A 20,225-nucleotide genomic window follows, 5' to 3' on the forward strand; every position below is an offset into this window, starting at 1 on the left:
AGTAAATGTTTTAAAAAAATAAAACATGAAAATATTAAAAACAAACAAAAAACAAAAGCAGAAAAATAAAAAATCCAGAGGACGTACATTGGTATTAGTTTTTTACAAAGTTGAGACCAGCTTGAAATTACCCGTAAACGTTGGGACTAGTTTGAAGAACAATAAGTTGGAGGACCAATCGGTAAAAAGCAAAAACACAGCCACCTATATAAGCTCCTCTTCGGCACTCCATTACGTTATCCAGTCCTCTTCAATTTAGCCCTACTTTGCAAACGTAACCAACTCATCCCCCTTCATCCTCCATAGCTCCCTCTCCCTCATTCTCTCTTCATATTAATAATCCCAATCCCTAATTTCACCGTCTGCTCCAAACCCCAAATTTTCCCTTCACTTCCATCACCAGCCCTCACAATCCCCGCCAAATCTCCGATCTCCGACTCTCTCTCGATTTCCCGCGATCAAAATTTTGACACCACCAAAACTCCGAGAATTTTCGTCGGTTTAATTTATCTTTTAATTTTTGATATATAATATTGTTTGGTTTCCGTTCATCAAAGGCTCGAAACCCTAATTGTAAACAAAGTTTAGCTTATTCAATTTTCGCGATAATAGAGTCTTGCAAATTTGTGAATTGAAAAACCGCGAGGCTTCACACGCATTTTCTCGGTTCCCGCATAGTTTGGCTGATCTCGAGTTGTTGAAACAGAGATGGTTGGCGGTGGAAGCAGGAGAGACGAGGGCTCGCTCGTCATCAACAACACCAACGTGTTCGCGGCGCTCGAGACTCTGAGGAAGAAGAAGAAGTCCGATAAGGATCGCAAGAGCAAAGGGTCCTCCAAGTCGGCCCAGTCGGCCCAGCCCAAGGCGCCCGAGGCCCAGGTTTTTTGGGCTCCGGCTCCCTTGAACGCGAAATCGTGGGCCGATGTGGATGATGAAGATGATGATGACTACTACGCCACAACGGCTCCGCCTCAATCCGTTTGGGGACCTTCGGAGCCCCACCAGAATAAGGACAGGCCAAATGTAGAGGTCAGAACTTCGCTTAATTTTATTTTTTCTGTTGATGTTTGGTATCTGAATTTTGTGTTTTATTCATTAGTTTGTTTGATTTTTGTTCACTAAAGATATTTTCTGATAGACGGAAATGAATTGATGAATAGAGATAGTGTAGTTGGGTATTGATGTTACTCTAAGAACTATGGAAATGCCAACTTTGCAAGGCTTTGGCTTAATAGAGGAAAACGTTGGTTGGTTCTTTTTCCAGAAAAAGAAAAACCAAGCTAATGAGTTGCTGGGGGAATGTTCTTAGTTTGGCTTGTTGGTTGTTTAAGGAGGAAGTTCGTGGAGGCATATCTTAAGATTTGTTATTGTGATCAAAGTGCTGATTTCCGGTGGAGATCAAACTTCTGCTATAAGGAAAGCAGAAGCAAAGCGATTGTAATTCATATTGTTACCCAAATGTTAAAGATGGAGTTCGATGGGTGAAAAGTGATTAGGTTTCGTGTGGAATGAGGAGATACTCTGTGTATGCGAGTGTCTGTAAATGGTTGTAACATGAGTTTTCAAGGTGGACTGATTTGTACTTCTACAATGTAGCTATGTTGGCTGCTAGTTATCCTTCAAAGTGAGGAGAAGGGCAAAATAGTTGGAATCGAAGGCTGAAATGTAGCCGAGTATGTTTCATAAATACCCATTCCTTTATTTTCATAAGTTGTTTACACGACATTCTTTGTTTCATTGAGATGGCCTTTTCTATTGGACCATGCATGTCACTTTGTATGGTTATACGTTTGTCACAACATTTCTGGCAACTGATGAAATGCTTTGAAGGAAACCTGAATGAAGTTCTTATAACTGCTTGTCAATTTGTGATTACAGGATAGTGAGAGTGAAGAAGATATTCTTGATGAAGGTGATGATGATGTAGAGGAAGAGCATGATAATGAACCAGAGGTGCCAGTAAACCCTGAGCCAGTGCTGAAGAAGCCTGCTGATGTTCCTGCGCCACCTAAGGAGGCAGAAAGGCAACTTTCAAAAAAGGAAAAAAAGAAAAAGGAACTTGCAGAACTTGAGGCCCTTCTGGCTGATTTTGGAGTTACTCAAAAGGAGAGTGATAGTCAAGATGAATCACGTGGTAATTGTGAACAATTATTTCCTATAAGTTTTACTATAGTGATCAGCAATTTTTTGCTTGGTTCAGTTTTGCTCTTATAGTGCTTTTTTCTAAAGTTAAGAAAGAATAAAAACTGAATGTTACAATGATTTCATTTTGTTATTTATGAATTGAAATTTGAGTTAAGGCATACAAAGATGTGAAGATGGTTAAACTTTCTTTGTAAACATTACACATTCATGTATGGTATGTGATACGCCATTTGAAACACATTTGTTGTTTATCATTCACCACACACATTGATTCTAAAGTAAGCTTAGAATCAATTGGCAAACATATGTTTGAAGGTGAAGTTGTGGTATTTATTTATTTATTTCTAGTCTTATGGCAGATGGTGGAGTCTCGTTTCTTATTTATTTATCTATTCTTGGCATCAGAACCTCTACAGGCAAGGTTTCTTTGGTGTCACCTCATATTCAATATTCAACCTTTGTTATGTTACATTTGCAGGTGCTGCACAAGAGAAGGATAGTGCGCTGAATGGAGATGGAGAAAAGAAGGAAAATCAGCCCGCAGAGTCCAAGAGCGCCAAGAAGAAGAAAAAGAAAGATAAAGCTTCCAAGGAGGTGAAAGAATCTCAAGACCAACCAAACAACTCAGGGGCAACTAATGGACTGGCTGAAGTTACTGCAGCTGAACAGACAGAGGAGGATACATCAAATGTTGATGTGAAGGAGCGATTAAAGAAGGTTGTAACCGCGAAGAAGAAGAAGTCTAGTAAAGAGATGGATGCTGCTGCGAAAGCAGCTGCTCAAGAGGCTGCTGCTAGGAGAGCACGGCTTGCTGCAGCTAAGAAGAAAGAGAAGAACCATTACAACCAGCAGCCTGTGCGGTAAAAGCCCAGTTTCGTCCAACATTTTATATATGAACATGTAATTTCTCTTTGTTCATATGACCAAAGTTGTGCGAAATAAAGAGTGGGTATGGCTCTGGTTTTGTGAAAGATGACCTTTAATTTCATTGTGGTGGACTAATAGGAAGTTTCCGTTTCGCTGTTCTCGATCATTTTTTTGCTCAGTTGTCATGGGACGTATGAATCAGCCAGTTTTGCTCATTGGATATTATTCCCTGAAAAGTCGTTAACTTGATAGCTCTCTGTATTTTAGTTCTTCCTCCATTTCTCTGTTACGAACTTATTGTGTATGAATGGACACAATGAGAAATTATTGCATTCTAATGGAGTGAGTTTTCCTCTTGAACTGAAACCCAATAATCTGAGCCTTGGTTTAAAATATTAGGTATGCCAGTTGTGGGTGCATCTGTTACAGCTTTCAACTTTATTGTGATCAACAACCTTTAGAAATTTTTATCCTTGCTGGTTTTGATTTGGGGCTCTAACCATACCTTGACGGGGTTTGATTCGATCTCAAATTAAATCAGATTCCCCAAAATTCGACGTTTGTTCAAGTGGTACTTGCTAGGAGATAAAAGGGATAAAAGGGAATTGACAAGTGAGCTAGGTTCTAGTGGTACTTGCTAGGAGATAAAAGGGATGAAAGGGAATTGACAAGGGAGTTAGGTTGGGAAATTGAATATAATGATTTATAACTTAGGCCCCGTTTGGTTCATGGAATGAATTTTAAGGGAAATTATTTTCTATGTCATTCCCCAAAGAATATGAATGGAAGATTCTTTTTTAATGCCCGGAAAGTAACTGGGAAATTTATTTCCTTTCCCATGTTTGTTTTGAATAGGAATGGAAAACGAAGTTTGTATAAATTTTCAATTATACCCATATTAAATCAAATAAAAAAAAGAATGCAGTTGATGATATATTATAATTCTAAATTGTTAATGGGGATAAAATGGTCATAAAAAAATGTATTTAATGTTAGCTCATTTTCCCAAACTTTCCCATGAGGAGGGAAAACAAAACCCATGTTGGGAGGACGGCTTCACTTTCCCCCCTCCTTTCTCATGAGCCAGGCAACGATTTCCCATACCTAAACTTACCAAATATGGGAAAATAATTGATTTTCTATTCTCAAGTCTCCTTTTCCATGAACCAAATGGGACCTTAAAACGCCTCTTACTTTTCACTCGTGGCTAATCCTAGCAACAAGGAAAATGAGTGATTTTGAAGTGCAAGAAAAGTGACACATGTCATGAGAAAAAGAGAGAACTTTCAGAAGAGAAGGTTAGAAAGAAAGTTGCCACCGTCCCATAAGAGACATGGACAGAAAATAATGATTGATCCATATTATTCTAGTTCAACCTTGTACGCTATCGACATGTAAGGTCATTTTGGACATTTCCTACGTTCCACCGTGGCATTTCCGTCACAAACCCAAAAATATTGATACTCCCTCCCCTTAATTCCCAGTTGTTGTCACCATGAAGAAGGAGAAAAATAGAAAAAAAAAATTTCAAAAGGGGGAGAATAAGCCTATAACAAACGGGCAATTCAAGCAAAGCCGCAACGAAAAGGCCCAGAGCCTTCTTCTTCTTTGTCTCTCTTTGGTTCTCTCCCTCCTCTCTCTGAAGCAAACAACTGAAACAAACCCGCAAGCAACACCTGCAATAAGCCTACAACCAGTCTCAGCGAAAATGTTTCGTTTCAACACTCTAGGTTCCATTTTCTGCTCACAAGTTTTCATTTCTTCGTTAAGTTCTTCAAACGCTCGCGTTTCGTTTCGGTAAATGAAAGTAGAATAGAAAAGTTGGAAATTTCTTGTTTGATTGTATGTTTTGGGTGCAAAACGAGTAGAGAGAGAGAGTCTATGTGTTTGGTACTCTGCTCCGGAGTGAGAGTGACGAGCGGTTTTAGGGCTGTTTTTTCTAATTAGTGATTTAATTGAATGGCAACTCCCAATTTCTTTGTAGTTCTTGGGTTGTTCAAGGCTTAGTGTTTACTGTTGAACAATGTTTTCATGATTTGTAACTAGAATAACGATTATTATCTCTTTTACTTTCTATCCATTTGATGCTAGTTCTGTACTTGGTGTGAAGTATTAATTGAAAATCAACATCTATTTCCATAGGGTTCAAATGTCTTGCCGTTTCGTGATTTTCTGATTTGTTAGGGGACTAAGAGCAGCTCTTGGTCCCTGGCCGATGACTTGCAATTGGATCTTGATGCCTAAGGGAAGATAATGAGTGGAAAACTCCATTGCCCATTTCTTGGGGTTTCACTTCACAGTTCTCTAAATGGTAGAAACAATGGAAATTTCATTTGTTGGGAAAGAGGGCATGTGGCAAAAAGGGCTCCTCGCAGGTGTGTATGTGAAAAGCAGAATTATTGGATTACCCAAGCAATTAGAGTTTCACAGTTTTGGGGGAAAAATGTGGAATTGTTAAGGAGAACCTTCGAGCTGAAAAATGGGATGAAGGTACAATGTGTTAAGGAGCCTTTTTCTCGAAGCAAGGCTCTGGTGAGGTCTTTGTCTCCTCTGTGGGAAGAGGGGTTACTTTTAGTTAGGTGCTCTGTATTTTTGGCCGTGATATCTGGGGTATGTTTATTGGTATGGTATGGCCAATCCAAAGCCAAGGGTTTTATTGAAGACAAGCTTTTGCCTTCTGTTTGTTCAGTACTCAGTGAATATATTCAGCGTGAAGTTGTTTTTGGTAAGGTTCGAAGGCTATCACCTTTGAGCATCACGCTGGAGTCCTGTTCGGTTGGGCCTCATAGTGAGGAATTTTCTTGTGGTGAGGTCCCATCTATGAAACTTCGCCTTCGTCCTTTTGCAAGTCTAAGGAGGGGAAGGATTGTGATTGATGCAGTTTTGTCACATCCAACTGTCTTGGTTGCGCAGAAGAAGGATTATACTTGGTTAGGGATACCCTCATCTGAAGGTGGTCTACAGAGGCACTTATCTACTGAAGAAGGAATTGATCATCGAACGAAAACCCGGAGGCTTTCTAGAGAGGAAGCGGCTGCTCGCTGGGAAAGAGAAAGGGATGAAGCAGCAAAGAAAGCTGCAGAGATGGGCTACATTGTTTCTGACAAGGCTTCCAGCCCATCAAAAGGGGATGACTCAAAGGAAGGTGATAGCCATTCTGCAGATTTTGCAAGTTCCGAGTCTTTTCCATGCATGGATGAAAAGATGCACTGGAGGGATCATTGCATGGACACAGGTGTTGATTATGAAATAAAGCATGCAGATTTGGAGAAATCATTGGGTGTAAAAATTCCTGGGTCAGGGCTTAAATTTTGGTCCAGAGTGATAAAGGGGCCTAAAAAGCACAAATTTAAAAGGAAGGGTTATGGGAGTGATATCTCTGCATCTGGAATTACTGCCAAAAGAAGAATTCTCCAGTCCAGTGCAGTAAGGGCACTTGCATATTTTCAGGATCTATCTCAGGGGAAGTCTGACGAGCCTTCACAGTCATCCGGCGGTTATGATGTGATCAACCTTGACTCCTATTTGATGAACAATGTGGTTGAAACTAATGCCGACACTTCTATCACAAGTACTGGTGAAGATACTACAAGAGATGACAACCAGGATGGAAAACATTGTGGAGATTCAGCAGGCCATCCTCTTAAAGGAAATGAGAATGTCAACAGTCATTTAAGTAGTTCGAATTATATACATTTAAATAGGTCTAATGGAGACGGGACATCCAGTAAAAATTCCGCTTCCTCTGCAAATGCTGTGGGAACTAATACTAATAGTTGTAATGTAAAAGATGAGGATTCTAGAGTTGATGTTGTTAATAAGCATACTGATGATGAGATATCTGAGAGGCAAGCAGGTCAAACGTTGCAGAATTCAACTTCCATACTACCTTCGGTTGCAACGTATGATCAAGTTCCTATCTGGCCCCTAAGCCTGAAATTAGGCTTTCCCTCTTTTTCTAGAAATTCCGGAGAGCCATTATCACATCTTCTCTCTGGTTCCATTCAAAAGTTGACGTCTAGCATGGGAACCAGAGTTGACGATATTGTTGCAGAACTCGTAGATGGGGTCAGTGTTGTGCAATCTGAAGGTATTGAGAAGATGCTTCCAGTTACGCTAGATTCAGTACATTTCAAAGGAGGAACGCTGATGCTACTTGCATATGGTGACAGGGAACCTCGGTAGGGCCACTCAATTATATATTTTCTTAATTTACACTTGAGAATAACATAATTGTTTTGCTGGCTCTCATCATAAAAAGTTATTTACTTATGCAACAGATGCTGGCTTTGCTTGAAAATTTTATTGCTGTTGGAATTTTGGCATATAGGATAGAGGTTTATCTATAATCATTAAGATACTCATCTTTTAAGAGGCTTCCTAATTAAAATATGGTAAACTTTTCTGTGTATAATGACAATGCATCCACTTATGCAAAGTTTATAACAAGAAAATTTTTCATTAAGTTGAGCATTTATGATTTTAATACAATGTTTATAGTGCGATGGAGAATGTTGATGGACACGTGAAGTTTCAAAATCACTATGGTCGGGTTCATGTACAACTTAGTGGAAACTGTCAGATGTGGAGGTCCGATAACATATCTGAAGATGGTGGCTGGTTGTCTGCAGATGTTTTTGTTGACATGGTAGAACAGAAATGGCATGCTAACTTAAAAATTGCCAACCTTTTTGTTCCGGTAAGGGAGACACTACAAAGTAAATATGATGCCTAATTGAGATTGCCAACACCTTTTTGTTTCCAATCTGAGGTTATAAAGTTTGTTCATGTGCCTTGTGTGCTGGTTGTCTCTTCTTCTGCAGCTTTTTGAACGGATCTTAGAAATTCCAATAAATTGGTCCAAAGGAAGAGCCACTGGTGAGGTGCTTCTCGAACTTCAATGCATAATTTTTTGTTTTTCTCTTCTAAAATTTGATGGGGGCACATCTCCGGTTTATGCCTCTAAATGGGTTATGTTGATTCTGTTGCTGAAGTAATTACTTGAATTCATTCTTTGAGGCAATTGCTGCTTCTTGATTATTCGTATTTTTCCTAATTTGATATAAGATTTTGCACATCTGAAACCACGAAATGCCACATTTTCTTCTTGAAACCGTAATTTCTCATTTGACATTTAGGTAGGAGGAAAAAGATCCATGTTTTGTTGATCTTGAGATATATTATATGCTTCCCCACTTTTTTCAGGTTCACTTGTGCATGTCAGGAGGAGAAACATTTCCAAATCTTCATGGACAGCTTGATGTGACAGGGTTGGCTTTTCAAACAATTGATGCTCCATCTTCGTTTTCTGTATGTCTCGGTTATAAATTCTTTTTTCTTGAATCTTTATGGATATAAAATGCTTGTTGGGGTGGATGTTTTATTCCCGCCAAATATGCTTGGTAGGTCACAAACCAGGATATATATAATCTCCTAAGGCTGTCCAAACAGTAAATGATTTTATGGAGTGTGTTTTGATGCATTTTGCAGTTTCTTTGCCAGGGCTTCAATCTTTTAACTTCAAACTTGTCTTATTGCATGTTACTATTTGTAACAGCACATTATATGCAAAACACAATAGCTATATGATTCTCTAATCATGCAAAAGGTTTACGGTTGAAAACATCCATCATGCTTATTGTCCGTCATGTTTTCCTTGAAATCTGAAATTTTTTGTACCATGTGTCTCTTTTATGCAGGACATTTCAGCGAGCTTATGTTTCCGTGGCCAACGAATATTCTTACACAATGCAAGTGGCTGGTTTGGTGATGTTCCCCTGGAAGCTTCTGGAGATTTTGGTATTCATCCTGAGGAAGGAGAGTTTCATCTTATGTGTCAGGTATGCTTTTGGAGATGCTTCTTGGAGTGTGTGGTACTAGAATTCCTAACTTCAGTTCAGTTATGTAGAAGTAGATAAATTTGTTTTAATAAGAAGCTACTGAAGGCCATCTGGATATGCATTTGTCAGTTGAGTACCAGTTCTAGATTTATTTTATGTAGCTTACACTAAGAGTTCTGAACACCTTCGATTCTTTCTAGAATCATGGCTTTGATAAGAATGCATTTCTTTTGAGCTTGAACTGGCAACTTGAAATGTCTTATTTGATTTGCCTTCTATTTTATTTAATTATACCGCACCCAATTAGTAATCTTTGTATTTTGCAGGTTTCTTGTGTGGAAGTAAATGCCTTGATGAGAACTTTCAAGATGAAACCTCTCTTGTTTCCGGTATGTGTATGTTGTGTATGCATGTTGCATCTGTCTTTTCCTTTTCCCTATTTGATAACAGAAATAATAGGCTGCAATTTAGATGCTAGCTTCTCCTTGGTCCCATCATGTGTGGACGGTAGAACCCATGACTTCTCCTTTTGAAAGGGAAGGTCTAAACTTGGACGCAATTGCCACACTTTGACATGGATATGAAACTAGCATTTTCCTGATGGGAGCACATTGTTGTTTATATGCGTCTTTGTGAAGTTTTAACACATTATCGATGTAAGAGTGTCTTCTTGCATGCGACAATCATGGAGGCAAACATGTATTAAATTAGCATGACAGCCTTAATAGAACTTCTTCTTAATCATAGTTAATTGAAATAAAACTCTTTAAAAGTCTGTACGAGTCTCATACATTGGCCAACACATGCATGGCATCCTCAACTGCCTGAACTCTGAAGCACTAAGGCTACAAATGTGGTACAGATCATATCATATGTGTTTTAAAATCGTCGACTGCTAATATTTAATATTTGAGGTTTCAAATATTCTGTCTTTTCTCGGTTTTTCTTTTCTTTTCATTTTTTAAAGTTTCATTCACGTCTCTAAAGAATTGTTTCAAATGCTTTCATTAGCCATTTTTACATTGCCTCCTATGATTTCTCCTAATTCCTCATTATAGCGTTGGATGCATTAGTTTTGCTTACTTAGTTCCCACAAGAAATAATGCAGTGATAATAGGTGAGGTGATATATGTCATATTGACCATCTCTCTTTGAATTACTCCCATGTAGCTGGCTGGTTCAGTGACTGCTGTGTTTAACTGTCAAGGTCCATTGGATGCTCCTATATTTGTGGGAAGTGGAATGGTATCTAGAAGGATTTCTCAATCAGTTTCTGATTTTCCTCCGTCTTCGGCATCAGAAGCAGTTTTGAAAAGTAAGGAAGCTGGTGCAGTAGCAGCATTTGATCGTGTACCATTTTCATGCGTGTCGGCCAATTTCACTTTTAACACTGATAGCTGTGTAAGTTTGTGAGGAGAAACTAAAATGCTCATGTCCAAAATTGTGTGGTAATTTTTATCTCATGCCATATTGTAATTATTTTTAATTTTCTATAGGTTGCTGACTTGTATGGAATAAGAGCTAGCCTTGTAGATGGAGGTGAAATTCGAGGGGCAGGGAATGCATGGATTTGCCCAGAGGTATGATTGATGATGAGATGGACTTTTGTTTTGTGTTGAAATTTTGGCCAAGCTTTTGTAGATTCATCTTAGCGAGTTTTTATACTAGCGTGCCCTGTCTGTCTGTCTGTCTCTTTCCATGGGGATTATTCGACCTATAATGCTATGTTTTAGCTTTCATATTGAGTTGAAGTGTTTGGAATGATGATGCACTCTAACATTTCTATTTGGAAAGTTAATCCTGTGATGTTCTGCACAGGGTGAGGTTGATGATACATCAATGGATGTGAATTTCTCCGGAAGTTTGTGCTTTGATAAAATTCTGCATCGATATGTACCTGGGTATCTTCAACTAATGCCACTCAAATTAGGGGATTTAAATGGGGAGACAAAACTTTCTGGATCACTATTGAGGCCGTAAGATTCCTGGGTCTACCCTCCTAACTGTTGACCAAGAATGATTGATGTTGCTTTTTGCTTCATCTGCTTTTAGTTATGGTATTTTTTAATAAAAATTTACATGATGCTGATGATAGTCTGCATTTGTTGTCGGTCATTCTTTAGGTTCACTCACTTGTGTTTCAATTATTTATTTATTTTTTTAATGCAGGAGGTTTGACATTAAATGGACAGCTCCAAAAGCTGAAGGGTCCTTCAGTGATGCTCGAGGAGATATCATAATCTCGCATGATTCCATTACTGTTAATTCCTCATCTGCTGCTTTCGACTTGTCCTCAAAAGTTCAAACATCTTACACTGACAAAGACTGGCTACGGAGAAGAGATGCTGATGCAAAGAGTGCCATGCCATTCGTTGTTGAGGGAATTGACTTGGATTTGCGTATGCGTAGTTTTGAGTTTTTCAACTTGGTATCTCCTTATCCGTTCGATTCTCCGAAACCTATGCATTTGAAAGCAACAGGCAAGATCAAGTTTCAGGGAAAGGTTTTAAAGCCTTATATTGATCATGGACAAGATTTTGGTTTTGAGAGGAATAAGCAACCTGTGGACATGACAGATAAAGGAAAGACAGACAGTCTTGTTGGAGAGGTTTCCATTTCAGGTCTTAAATTGAATCAGTTGATGTTGGCACCTCAGTTGGCTGGATCATTGAGCATGTCGCGTGAGTGTATCAAGGTAATGCAACGAATCTTTATGCTGATGTTCTGGTCAATTGTTGGCACCTCAGTTCACCTCTCATTTTTCTTGTAATGGAGCTCAATATATTAAGCTGATCTTCTAGTGCCACTCTAACCTTTGAATTAATATGTTGACTCATTTATTCCTGATGTTTTGCATTGTAGAGTGTAACTGGTAATAAGCTTTAAAATTATATTCTATCTTATCATGGAAGCTCTTTGTGACTTAATAGCTTTTAGCAGGCTAAAGCTACTTGTATATGAGTTTTTTTTATATAAAAAAAAAGTAGCATGTCAAAGATTTAGAGAGCGAACTTCTCAAGTTTGAAAGTTATAGATTGCTTTGGCATGTCCATGTGCCTAAGTCGAGTTTTAGACATGTTTCTGCTGCACATTTTTGCATGCCTATGCTCTGGGAATGGAAATCACGATAAATAATTCATAGGGATCTTTTAATTTTAATTTTTTTATTTTATGAATGCTGTGGTTAGTGAGATGTCATCAGATAGAGCTAAAGGAAGAGTTGGACGTTGGCATTGACTGTTGATTGACCATATTGATCCCCTATTATTGCTTGTTCCTGCTTCTTACAGTTCATTCTTAAATATGAGATGTTTCTGGTGGTGCAGTTGGATGCCACAGGTAGGCCAGATGAAAGTCTTGTAATGGAGTTTGTTGGACCCTTGAAGCCTAATAATGAAGATAATTCCCAAAGTGGACAGTTGCTGTCTTTCTTCCTTCAAAAGGGGCAACTAAAAGCAAACATTTGCTTCCAGCCATTTCATTCTGCTAGCTTGGAGGTACCTGTATTTAAGCAAAATATTCTTTGTTTTCCTATTTTGGTCCTTGTTAGTTGAGCTTATTAGTAATAACAAATTGAGTAAATTGAGTACCAACTTTTATTTTGTCTTTGTGTTGGTCATAGATACGCCAGCTACCACTGGATGAATTGGAGTTGGCCTCACTCCGTGGAACAATACAGAAGGTAACCCAGCAGGCATTCTAGATTTAAGTGTTTTCTGTACCCCATTTCTCCTCCTTCCTTATTCCTCTTTAGTGCACATGTCGATCATTATAAGATGGCTGTCAAGAATGGTTCAGACAATCACTGGAGCTTTTGATTTCATGGATGTTTATTCTAATAAAGTTCTAAAATAATAAGAGGACCCTATTTCTGTTGTTGCAAGGACAAGTTTATTAATAAGGAACTTGGGATGTTAAGGCCAATTTAACCATCTAGTTTTTATTATCTTTGATCATCGCTTCAAGGTACTTCACAGAGGTAAAAGAGAAAGAAGGGGTAAAAAAAAACCCTGAAACGACTTCAACCTATCCACTATTTTTCGGGCATTCAGTGCTATCTTTTTCCTTAGACATTCTGGGTAATAATGTCACTGGTTGTTTGCTGTTTTTCTTTTCTAATCCAATCTATATATTGGTTCATTCTATTTCTAACTAGGTTATACTTTTAAGTGAAATCATAAGGTTGCTTTTTTATATTTTAAAGAGAAATCATAATCTAATTTAAGCTTTGTAAAGAGATTATTTTGTGATAGTTGTTTCTACTCCGTTGCTTTTCAATTCTAAAATGTTTAGGTGGTTGTTTTCTTTCAGGCCGAAATTCAGCTTAATCTTCAGAAACGAAGAGGTCATGGACTGCTGTCTGTACTTCGGCCGAAATTCAGCGGTGTGCTAGGTGAAGCCCTTGATGTGGCGGCTAGATGGAGTGGGGATGTTGTGAGTACCCATGGGTTTTTGTACTTTTCATCTGTCCTTACGGATTCATTGCTAGGAAAATTTTATTGAGAAGATTGTCTTCCTTCCACTCACATCTTTTTTATTGTAAACTTGACTTGACTTGTTGCTATTCTTAATGGTTATAAGCTACCCTTCCTAATTCCAAGAGGTCCATGCATGTGAAAAAAAAGTAGAAAATGCATATTGAGGTGAAGCAGAATATTTGATTTGAGTTCTCTTTGTTTGTTTATCTCTGCCTCTGTCTAATTTCTTTATGATTTGTCTTCTTCTTGTCACATTTGTTGCTGAGTTTAATGCCAGTCACTTTGGTTGCTGATTTCATGCCATGATAGTGATGCATATTTTTCGCAAGCTTTCCCTACTTGATGGTTATTTGTCTTCCTTTTGCTCCGTTGAGATGTTCTCATTTCTCTTGCTTTGGTAATAACCAAGAAATTGACAACACTTCCTTTAATTCTATTTAACCATGATATATCAACTAAGTCAATGTGTTTTCACTCGCCATGAACAAGCTTTGTTATTTCAGCGTTTCTGTTAGATTTACAATCAGGACATCGAATTATGCCCCCTTATACTTAATGAATGGTGTCAAAGTCTTTTGGAATGAAGTAGTATCAATAACCAATAATAATTTGTCTTGACTTTTTTGGGGCTCCATGTGGTGTTACTAATTCACAACTACAACATGTCTAGATCACTGTTGAGAAAACAGTCCTGGAGCAAAGCAACAGCAGATACGAGCTTCAGGGTGAATATGTATTGCCTGGAACGCGAGATCGCAACCCTGCTGGAAAGGAAAAGGGTGGCTTGTTGGAAAGGGCAATGGCTGGGCATCTGGGTAGTGTCATATCTTCTATGGGGAGGTGGAGAATGAGACTGGAAGTTCCTAGAGCTGAGGTTGCTGAGATGCTTCCCCTAGCCAGGCTTGTTTCTCGAAGTACGGATCCTGCTGTTCATTCAAGATCAAAGGTTGTATCCCGTTTAAATAAGTTGGAAATAAGGATATATAGCAATTATCATCTTTTCAGTTGAGCCCAGAACATTAACTTTGTCATTTAGATAGCATCTAAGTGTGTAATCAGTAGGACATTATACCAAATGCAGGAGTCATGGTCCACATGTTTTCAAATAACTAAAAGAAAACAGGAAAAATGAATTCCTTGTGGCTTGTACAGTTTTAAGGCCCTCTATAGAAGCATAGGTTACTTGTGATGAATTTTAATTCTCTGACTGTACTTTTTTTACTCATAAAAAGTAATTCCAAAAAAGAAAAAACCTCTGATTCTACATATTTCTGTGAAATTTGCATGCAGGATCTCTTTATTCAGAGTTTGCAGTCAGTGGGATTATATACTGAAAGTCTTACAGAACTACTTGAGGTACTTTGTGGACGAAACACCATGTGTTTATATCTGATTTGAAGCTGTATTACTTGATGCATATCACCTGGTGTACATGAAATTGGGATCTGATGTCTTTATAGATTTTTTTTTTCCTTCTGTTTGTAGTAATGAGATCAGTCGGGGCAGTTATGTATATATGATTGTTGCTGATCCATTATTTCAGGTTATACGGGGACATTATACTCCATTAAATGAAGTTGTTCTAGAAGAATTGAATCTTCCAGGTTTAACTGAGCTTAGAGGTAGCTGGCATGGCTCTCTTGATGCAAGTGGTGGTGGCAATGGGGATACAATGGTATATATCTTTCCCATCCTTGCTTGGGTTCAAATATCAAATATCTTTTTTCTAGAGAATTTAGTTATGAATACCAAAATTGCAAGGAGATGGGTAATCATTTTTTGGACAACTGGATGTTGGGACACAAATGATAGTGAGTCCTCCTATCCTATGAAGTTCTGCTGTCCTATCCTATGAGGTTCTCCTGTGCACTCATATTACAAATTGATGATCACTTGAACTTTGCTCCTTGATAATCCTCTCAGTTGAAGGAAAAACCAACTTTTAGATAATAAGCATAACCTTTTGTTTTAATTGTTGCTAGTCCAACTTAAATGTAGCAGTTAGACCTGGAATACATAGCTACCATGGTTACTTTTTGAATCTTGGCATGTAGGCTTTGTCCTCTAATAATTGGTTTTATCATTATATATTTTTGTCAGGCAGAATTTGATTTTCATGGGGAGGATTGGGAGTGGGGAACCTACAAAACTCAGCGTGTTCTGGCAGTTGGTGCATACAGCAACGATGATGGTTTGCGCCTGGAAAAGATGTTTATTCAGAAAGATAATGCTACAATTCACGCAGATGGGACTTTGTTAGGGCCTAAAACGAATCTTCACTTTGCTGTTCTAAACTTTCCTGTTAGTCTAGTTCCTACTGTGATTCAGGTGGTCGAATCTTCTGCTACTGATGTTGTTCAATCTTTAAGGAAATTTTTAGCACCAATTAAGGGTATATTGCACATGGAAGGCGATCTCAGAGGGAATCTTGTAAAACCAGAATGTGATGTGCAAGTAAGGCTCCTGGATGGTGCCATTGGGGGGATTGATCTTGGACGAGCTGAAATTGTTGCTTCCTTAACCTCAACCAGTCGTTTTCTGTTCAATGCAAAATTTGAACCAATCATCCAAATTGGCCATGTTCACATTCAAGGAAGTGTTCCTGTCACTTTTGTTCAGAATAACATGTCAGAGGAAGAAGATTTAGAAAAAGATAAAAGTCGTGCAAGTTGGGACCATGGTTGGGTAAAGGAAAGAGGTAGGGGTTCCGTAGATGACTCTGGTGAAAAGAAACTTTCAAGAGAGCGAAATGAAGAAGGGTGGGATACTCGATTAGCAGAAAGCCTCAAAGGTTTAAACTGGAACCTTCTCGATGTAGGGGAAGTCAGAATAGATGCTGATATTAAAGATGGGGGCATGATGCTGTTAACTGCCTTATCTTCTTATGCTAAATGGCTTCAGGGAAACGCTGATGTCATACTTCAGGTGGGTCAATTGAATGTTGGTTTTTTGCATGCCTGTAATTTCATATACTGTGTTTCTTTTTCCCGTCAAATTGCTCTGTTATGGTTCAGTTTAAGGCCATGATTAAAGTTTGTTGAGGATTGTAATATCAATAGGTCAGAGGCACAGTCGAACAACCAGTGCTGGATGGATATGCATCATTCCACAGGGCATCCATATCATCACCAGTTCTCTGGAAACCACTCACAAACTTCGGTGGCACAGTTCATGTGAAATCGAATAGGTTATGCATCACTTCGTTGGAGAGTAGAGTAAGCAGAAGGGGGAAACTGTTTGTAAAAGGAAACCTGCCCCTTAGAACAAGTGAAGCATCCCTTGGAGATAAAATTGACTTGAAATGTGAAGTTCTGGAAGTACGTGCAAAGAATATTCTGAGGTACTTATTTTTGTTTCTTATGATTGAAAGGCTAAGTTCATTCGCATCGTTAATAGGTTGATTTTTGGATTCTTATGCTTTTCAGAATCCTTAAAATCCCAATTTTTATTTTGCTGCTTTGATGTTTCCATTGGTTCTGGTGTTGTGGTACAAATCCAAAATAGGAAGAGAGAACAAATAAGATAAACTTACTCCGGAAATGGAGTCCTTTCCCTTCCATTGAGAGTTAATCCATGTTTTAATAGCAGTCTTAGCTGCATATTCCTTTTGTTTGCAGCCAAAAAAAACTCATGTGTTAACTAAAATTGCAGCGCCCAGGTTGACACTCAGATGCAGATAACTGGTTCTATATTGCAACCCAACATCTCTGGAAGTATTAAATTGAGCCATGGTGAAGCATATCTACCACACGATAAGGGTAGTGGGGCTGCTACTAATAGATTGGCATCAAATGAGTCCAGGCTCCCTGGTACTGGTGTCGATCGAGTAGTTGCCTCGAGGTATGTTTCGCGGTTTTTCAGTTCACAACCTGCTGCTTCAAGGACAAAGTTCCCTCAACCTTCAGGTAAGACATCACTGCCTCTTTTGTTTCATTGTGTGACATTATGATACTATAAATTCAGACTAGAATATGATTGGTAAAGTTGATATCTGCAAATTCTGCTTTTTAACCTTCAACCTTCTGGATTGGCAGTTCAACCAACTGAAAAGGAGATGGAGCAAGTGAACATTAAACCAAATGTAGACATTCAGCTTAGTGATTTGAAGCTCGCTCTAGGACCAGAGTTGAGGGTAGTTTATCCTTTAATCCTCAATTTCGCAGTTAGTGGAGAGCTTGAATTAAATGGCCCAGCTCATCCCAAATCGATACAACCTAGAGGTGTCTTAACTTTTGAGAATGGTGATGTAAATCTTGTTGCAACTCAGGTGGGGTGTTCAAGCTAATCCATATACTGCTCGTCTTTGTGGTTACTCTGCATTTGGCCTTCTCTTAATCTCATTAACTTTGCAATTGCAGGTGAGACTCAAGCAAGAGCATCTGAATATTGCAAAATTTGAGCCTGAACATGGTCTAGATCCGATGCTAGATTTAGTTTTGGTAGGTTCTGAGTGGCAATTCAGGATTCAAAGTCGAGCCAGAAACTGGCAGGACAAACTGGTTGTAACTTCTACTGGCTCCGTGGAACAGGATGCCATCTCACCTACTGAGGTATATCGTTTTATATTGGCAGGAGTATTCAGTTCCTTGTGTCGTATGAAATGATCAATCCAATAGGTCACTCCTGCAGGTTTTCTTGTCTTTGTCACATAGTGGACTCTATATACTCCGCATTAGGTCACTCTGTGAAATCTACTTTCACATCTGTTTTATTTGCCCTGGATTTCTGATTTAGGATTTGCAAAACTTTGTTCAAGTTTTCATGCCCTAGACTTACTGGCACTTTGATCTGATCCATTTTCCGCATATTCATAGGCTGCCAGAGTTTTCGAAAGTCAATTGGCAGAGTCCATCTTGGAAAACGATGGGCAGCTTGCGTTCCAAAAGCTTGCAACTACAACACTTGAAAAACTGATGCCAAGAATAGAAGGGAAGGGAGAGTTTGGCCAGGCAAGGTGGAGGCTAGTGTATGCACCACAGATCCCTAGTTTGCTTTCTGTTGATCCAACGGTGGATCCTCTCAAATCCCTGGCCAGTAATATTTCATTTGGTACAGAAGTTGAAGTCCAACTTGGGAAACGCCTTCAGGTTATCTTAATGAAACTCTTCAACCTGCTGTCAATTCTTTTGCCTCTCAAAATTTGATATTTCCATTTATTATAGGGGAATTAATTGATTGATACTGTTTTACTTCTTTTCCTTTAAGTTTTGTTTATGATCATTTAAGAGTGTTTTTTTGTTTACTCAGGCCACAATTGTTAGGCAAATGAAGGACTCGGAGATGGCAATGCAATGGACCTTAATCTACCAGCTTACGAGCCGCCTGCGGGTTCTCCTACAGTCTGCTCCGTCAAAACGCCTCCTTTTCGAATATTCTGCTACGTCTCAGGATTAGTCTGCTAGCCAATTTCTTTTAGCTCTAACTTTTCTGTGGATCAGATCAAGCCTTCAATTGGAGCTTTGAAATCTCAGTCGGTTATACGTTCTATTTCTTTCTTCTTCCTTTTTTTCCTTTACTTTTTGAGTTTCTGATTATGTATAATTATTCTTTGCTCAAAATTGAATGAGCTCCCTTGTAAGTTCAATGCGTTCACTTTGTAAATAGTTCAATATTATCAATGAAAGAAAATTACCGGTTCTAAGTTTCCAACACTTGGTGATTGCAATTAAACTCTTATTCGAGATTTGTTAGTATAGCTTGTTCATTCTCAATAGAAAAGGTCCTCCAACCAAAAAAATAGGTGGCTGGATTTTTCTATCATATTAATTGCGTTTTATTATTATTTATTTTGCCTTTCGATCAGAAGTGTTCTGATCAAAAAAATTCACTCAATAAAATTCCCAAATTATTCAAAGTATTCTGATAAAAAATTCACTCATAAATTTTAGGGTTATTCGCAGCAATGGTCCCTCAACTATATCCATAGTTATAGTTTGGTCACTCAATTCAATTATTAGTTGCAGATGTCACTCAAGTAGGTGTTTTGTTGCACCATTAGTCCTTTCGTCAACTCTGTTAAATTTTGTCAAAAGTGAGGATAAATTCGAAAATTCATCCACAATCCTCCCCTTCCTCCACAACCCTCCATTGCCACAATCCAATCCTTGTGAACACTAAAAAATTTCCCTTGGAACCCTTCCTGGCTATCTTCTTGAATTCGTCTCTCAAATGCTCTAGAAACTGAAGAACACCAGGGTTTCCCAAACTCTCATCAACAATTGTGAAATAAATATACCCATCTTCAATTAGGAACCCATAAGTCCTTTTACCCATGGTCTCAAAATACCACCTATGAAAAGGAGTCGTCTTTTTCAAGCACAAAGTAGCCAAGTTCTCAATTTCACTATCTCCACCACTGTATACATAAAGGATCCGATTACCCCTTGATACACAACAGTAGTAAACGGTATTTTGAATCAAACCCATATTATACTCAATTGTAGTCTACAACCAATTCTACTGGTGAACCTCAGTGCCAAGCATCATTAGTACCAAACGAAATGTAATTATGTAAACAACAACTCATACAAAATCAAAAGCGTCCAAGAAATACAAGAGCAGTTCACTGAAGTTGTGAGGATGCTTGAGAATGCAGAGACTAATATCACGATCGTCTTCTTCTTTAGTCCAAGCTCTTTTGTTAGTGTGAGCCTTTTCACAGCAAGGAGATCTTCCCACCTCTTGTTGCTGTGTGGCTTCGAATTTTTTGGTGTTTGCAAGGATTGGGTTGGGCAATGGAGGGTTGTGGAGGAAGGGGAGGATTGTGGATGAATTTTCAAATTTACCCTCAACTAGTTACAGGTATAGTTGAGGGACCATTGCTGCGAATAACCCTAAATTTTATTCTTACTTCAGAAAATTAGATTTACCAGTCCACAATGGATCATAATTGAAA

The 20,225-nt window shown here is 38.5% G+C and overlaps 2 protein-coding genes across 5 annotated transcripts; both read left to right on the forward strand.

Annotated features, from left to right (window-relative positions):
• The first annotated feature begins 218 nt into the window (after window positions 1–218).
• LOC117614455 (translation initiation factor IF-2-like) lies at window positions 219–3,383 on the forward strand. The gene is made up of 3 exons (XM_034343271.1): window positions 219–1,029; window positions 1,879–2,134; window positions 2,624–3,383. The coding sequence occupies exons 1-3, from the start codon at window positions 709–711 to the stop codon at window positions 3,007–3,009; spliced, it is 963 nt and encodes a 320-aa protein (XP_034199162.1). The 5' UTR covers window positions 219–708; the 3' UTR covers window positions 3,010–3,383.
• Window positions 3,384–4,513: 1,130 nt separating this feature from the next.
• On the forward strand, window positions 4,514–18,981 carry LOC117625850 (protein TIC236, chloroplastic). 4 transcript variants are annotated; one of them, XM_034357448.1, is made up of 24 exons: window positions 4,514–4,809; window positions 5,155–7,193; window positions 7,513–7,711; window positions 7,836–7,895; window positions 8,218–8,322; window positions 8,712–8,852; window positions 9,179–9,241; window positions 10,023–10,253; window positions 10,349–10,432; window positions 10,671–10,828; window positions 11,022–11,547; window positions 12,179–12,349; window positions 12,475–12,534; window positions 13,164–13,286; window positions 14,001–14,276; window positions 14,621–14,686; window positions 14,874–15,005; window positions 15,431–16,255; window positions 16,390–16,670; window positions 16,982–17,235; window positions 17,365–17,597; window positions 17,689–17,880; window positions 18,145–18,417; window positions 18,578–18,981. In XM_034357448.1, the coding sequence occupies exons 2-24, from the start codon at window positions 5,266–5,268 to the stop codon at window positions 18,722–18,724; spliced, it is 6,528 nt and encodes a 2,175-aa protein (XP_034213339.1). In that variant the 5' UTR covers window positions 4,514–4,809; window positions 5,155–5,265; the 3' UTR covers window positions 18,725–18,981. The 4 variants fall into 4 exon arrangements, with proteins under 4 accessions (XP_034213339.1, XP_034213331.1, XP_034213324.1 ...); XM_034357440.1 differs by having other exon boundaries at window positions 4,514–4,742; XM_034357433.1 differs by having other exon boundaries at window positions 4,514–7,193.
• The last annotated feature ends 1,244 nt before the right edge of the window (window positions 18,982–20,225 follow it).

The sequence above is a fragment of the Prunus dulcis genome, chromosome 1 (assembly GCF_902201215.1).
Source record: "Prunus dulcis chromosome 1, ALMONDv2, whole genome shotgun sequence".
In the NCBI taxonomy this organism is placed as follows: domain Eukaryota; kingdom Viridiplantae; phylum Streptophyta; class Magnoliopsida; order Rosales; family Rosaceae; genus Prunus; species Prunus dulcis.

Coding starts and splice junctions, on each gene's coding strand:
- LOC117614455 (XM_034343271.1), top strand. CDS start 709: ATGGTTGGCGGTGGAAGCAGGAGAGACGAGGGCTCGCTCGTCATCAAC. Junction 1,030..1,878: donor AGGACAGGCCAAATGTAGAG/GTCAGAACTTCG, acceptor TTGTGATTACAG/GATAGTGAGAGTGAAGAAGA. Junction 2,135..2,623: donor TAGTCAAGATGAATCACGTG/GTAATTGTGAAC, acceptor TTACATTTGCAG/GTGCTGCACAAGAGAAGGAT.
- LOC117625850 (XM_034357433.1), top strand. CDS start 5,266: ATGAGTGGAAAACTCCATTGCCCATTTCTTGGGGTTTCACTTCACAGT. Junction 10,829..11,021: donor TCTGGATCACTATTGAGGCC/GTAAGATTCCTG, acceptor TTTTTAATGCAG/GAGGTTTGACATTAAATGGA. Junction 17,598..17,688: donor TAAATCTTGTTGCAACTCAG/GTGGGGTGTTCA, acceptor TTGCAATTGCAG/GTGAGACTCAAGCAAGAGCA.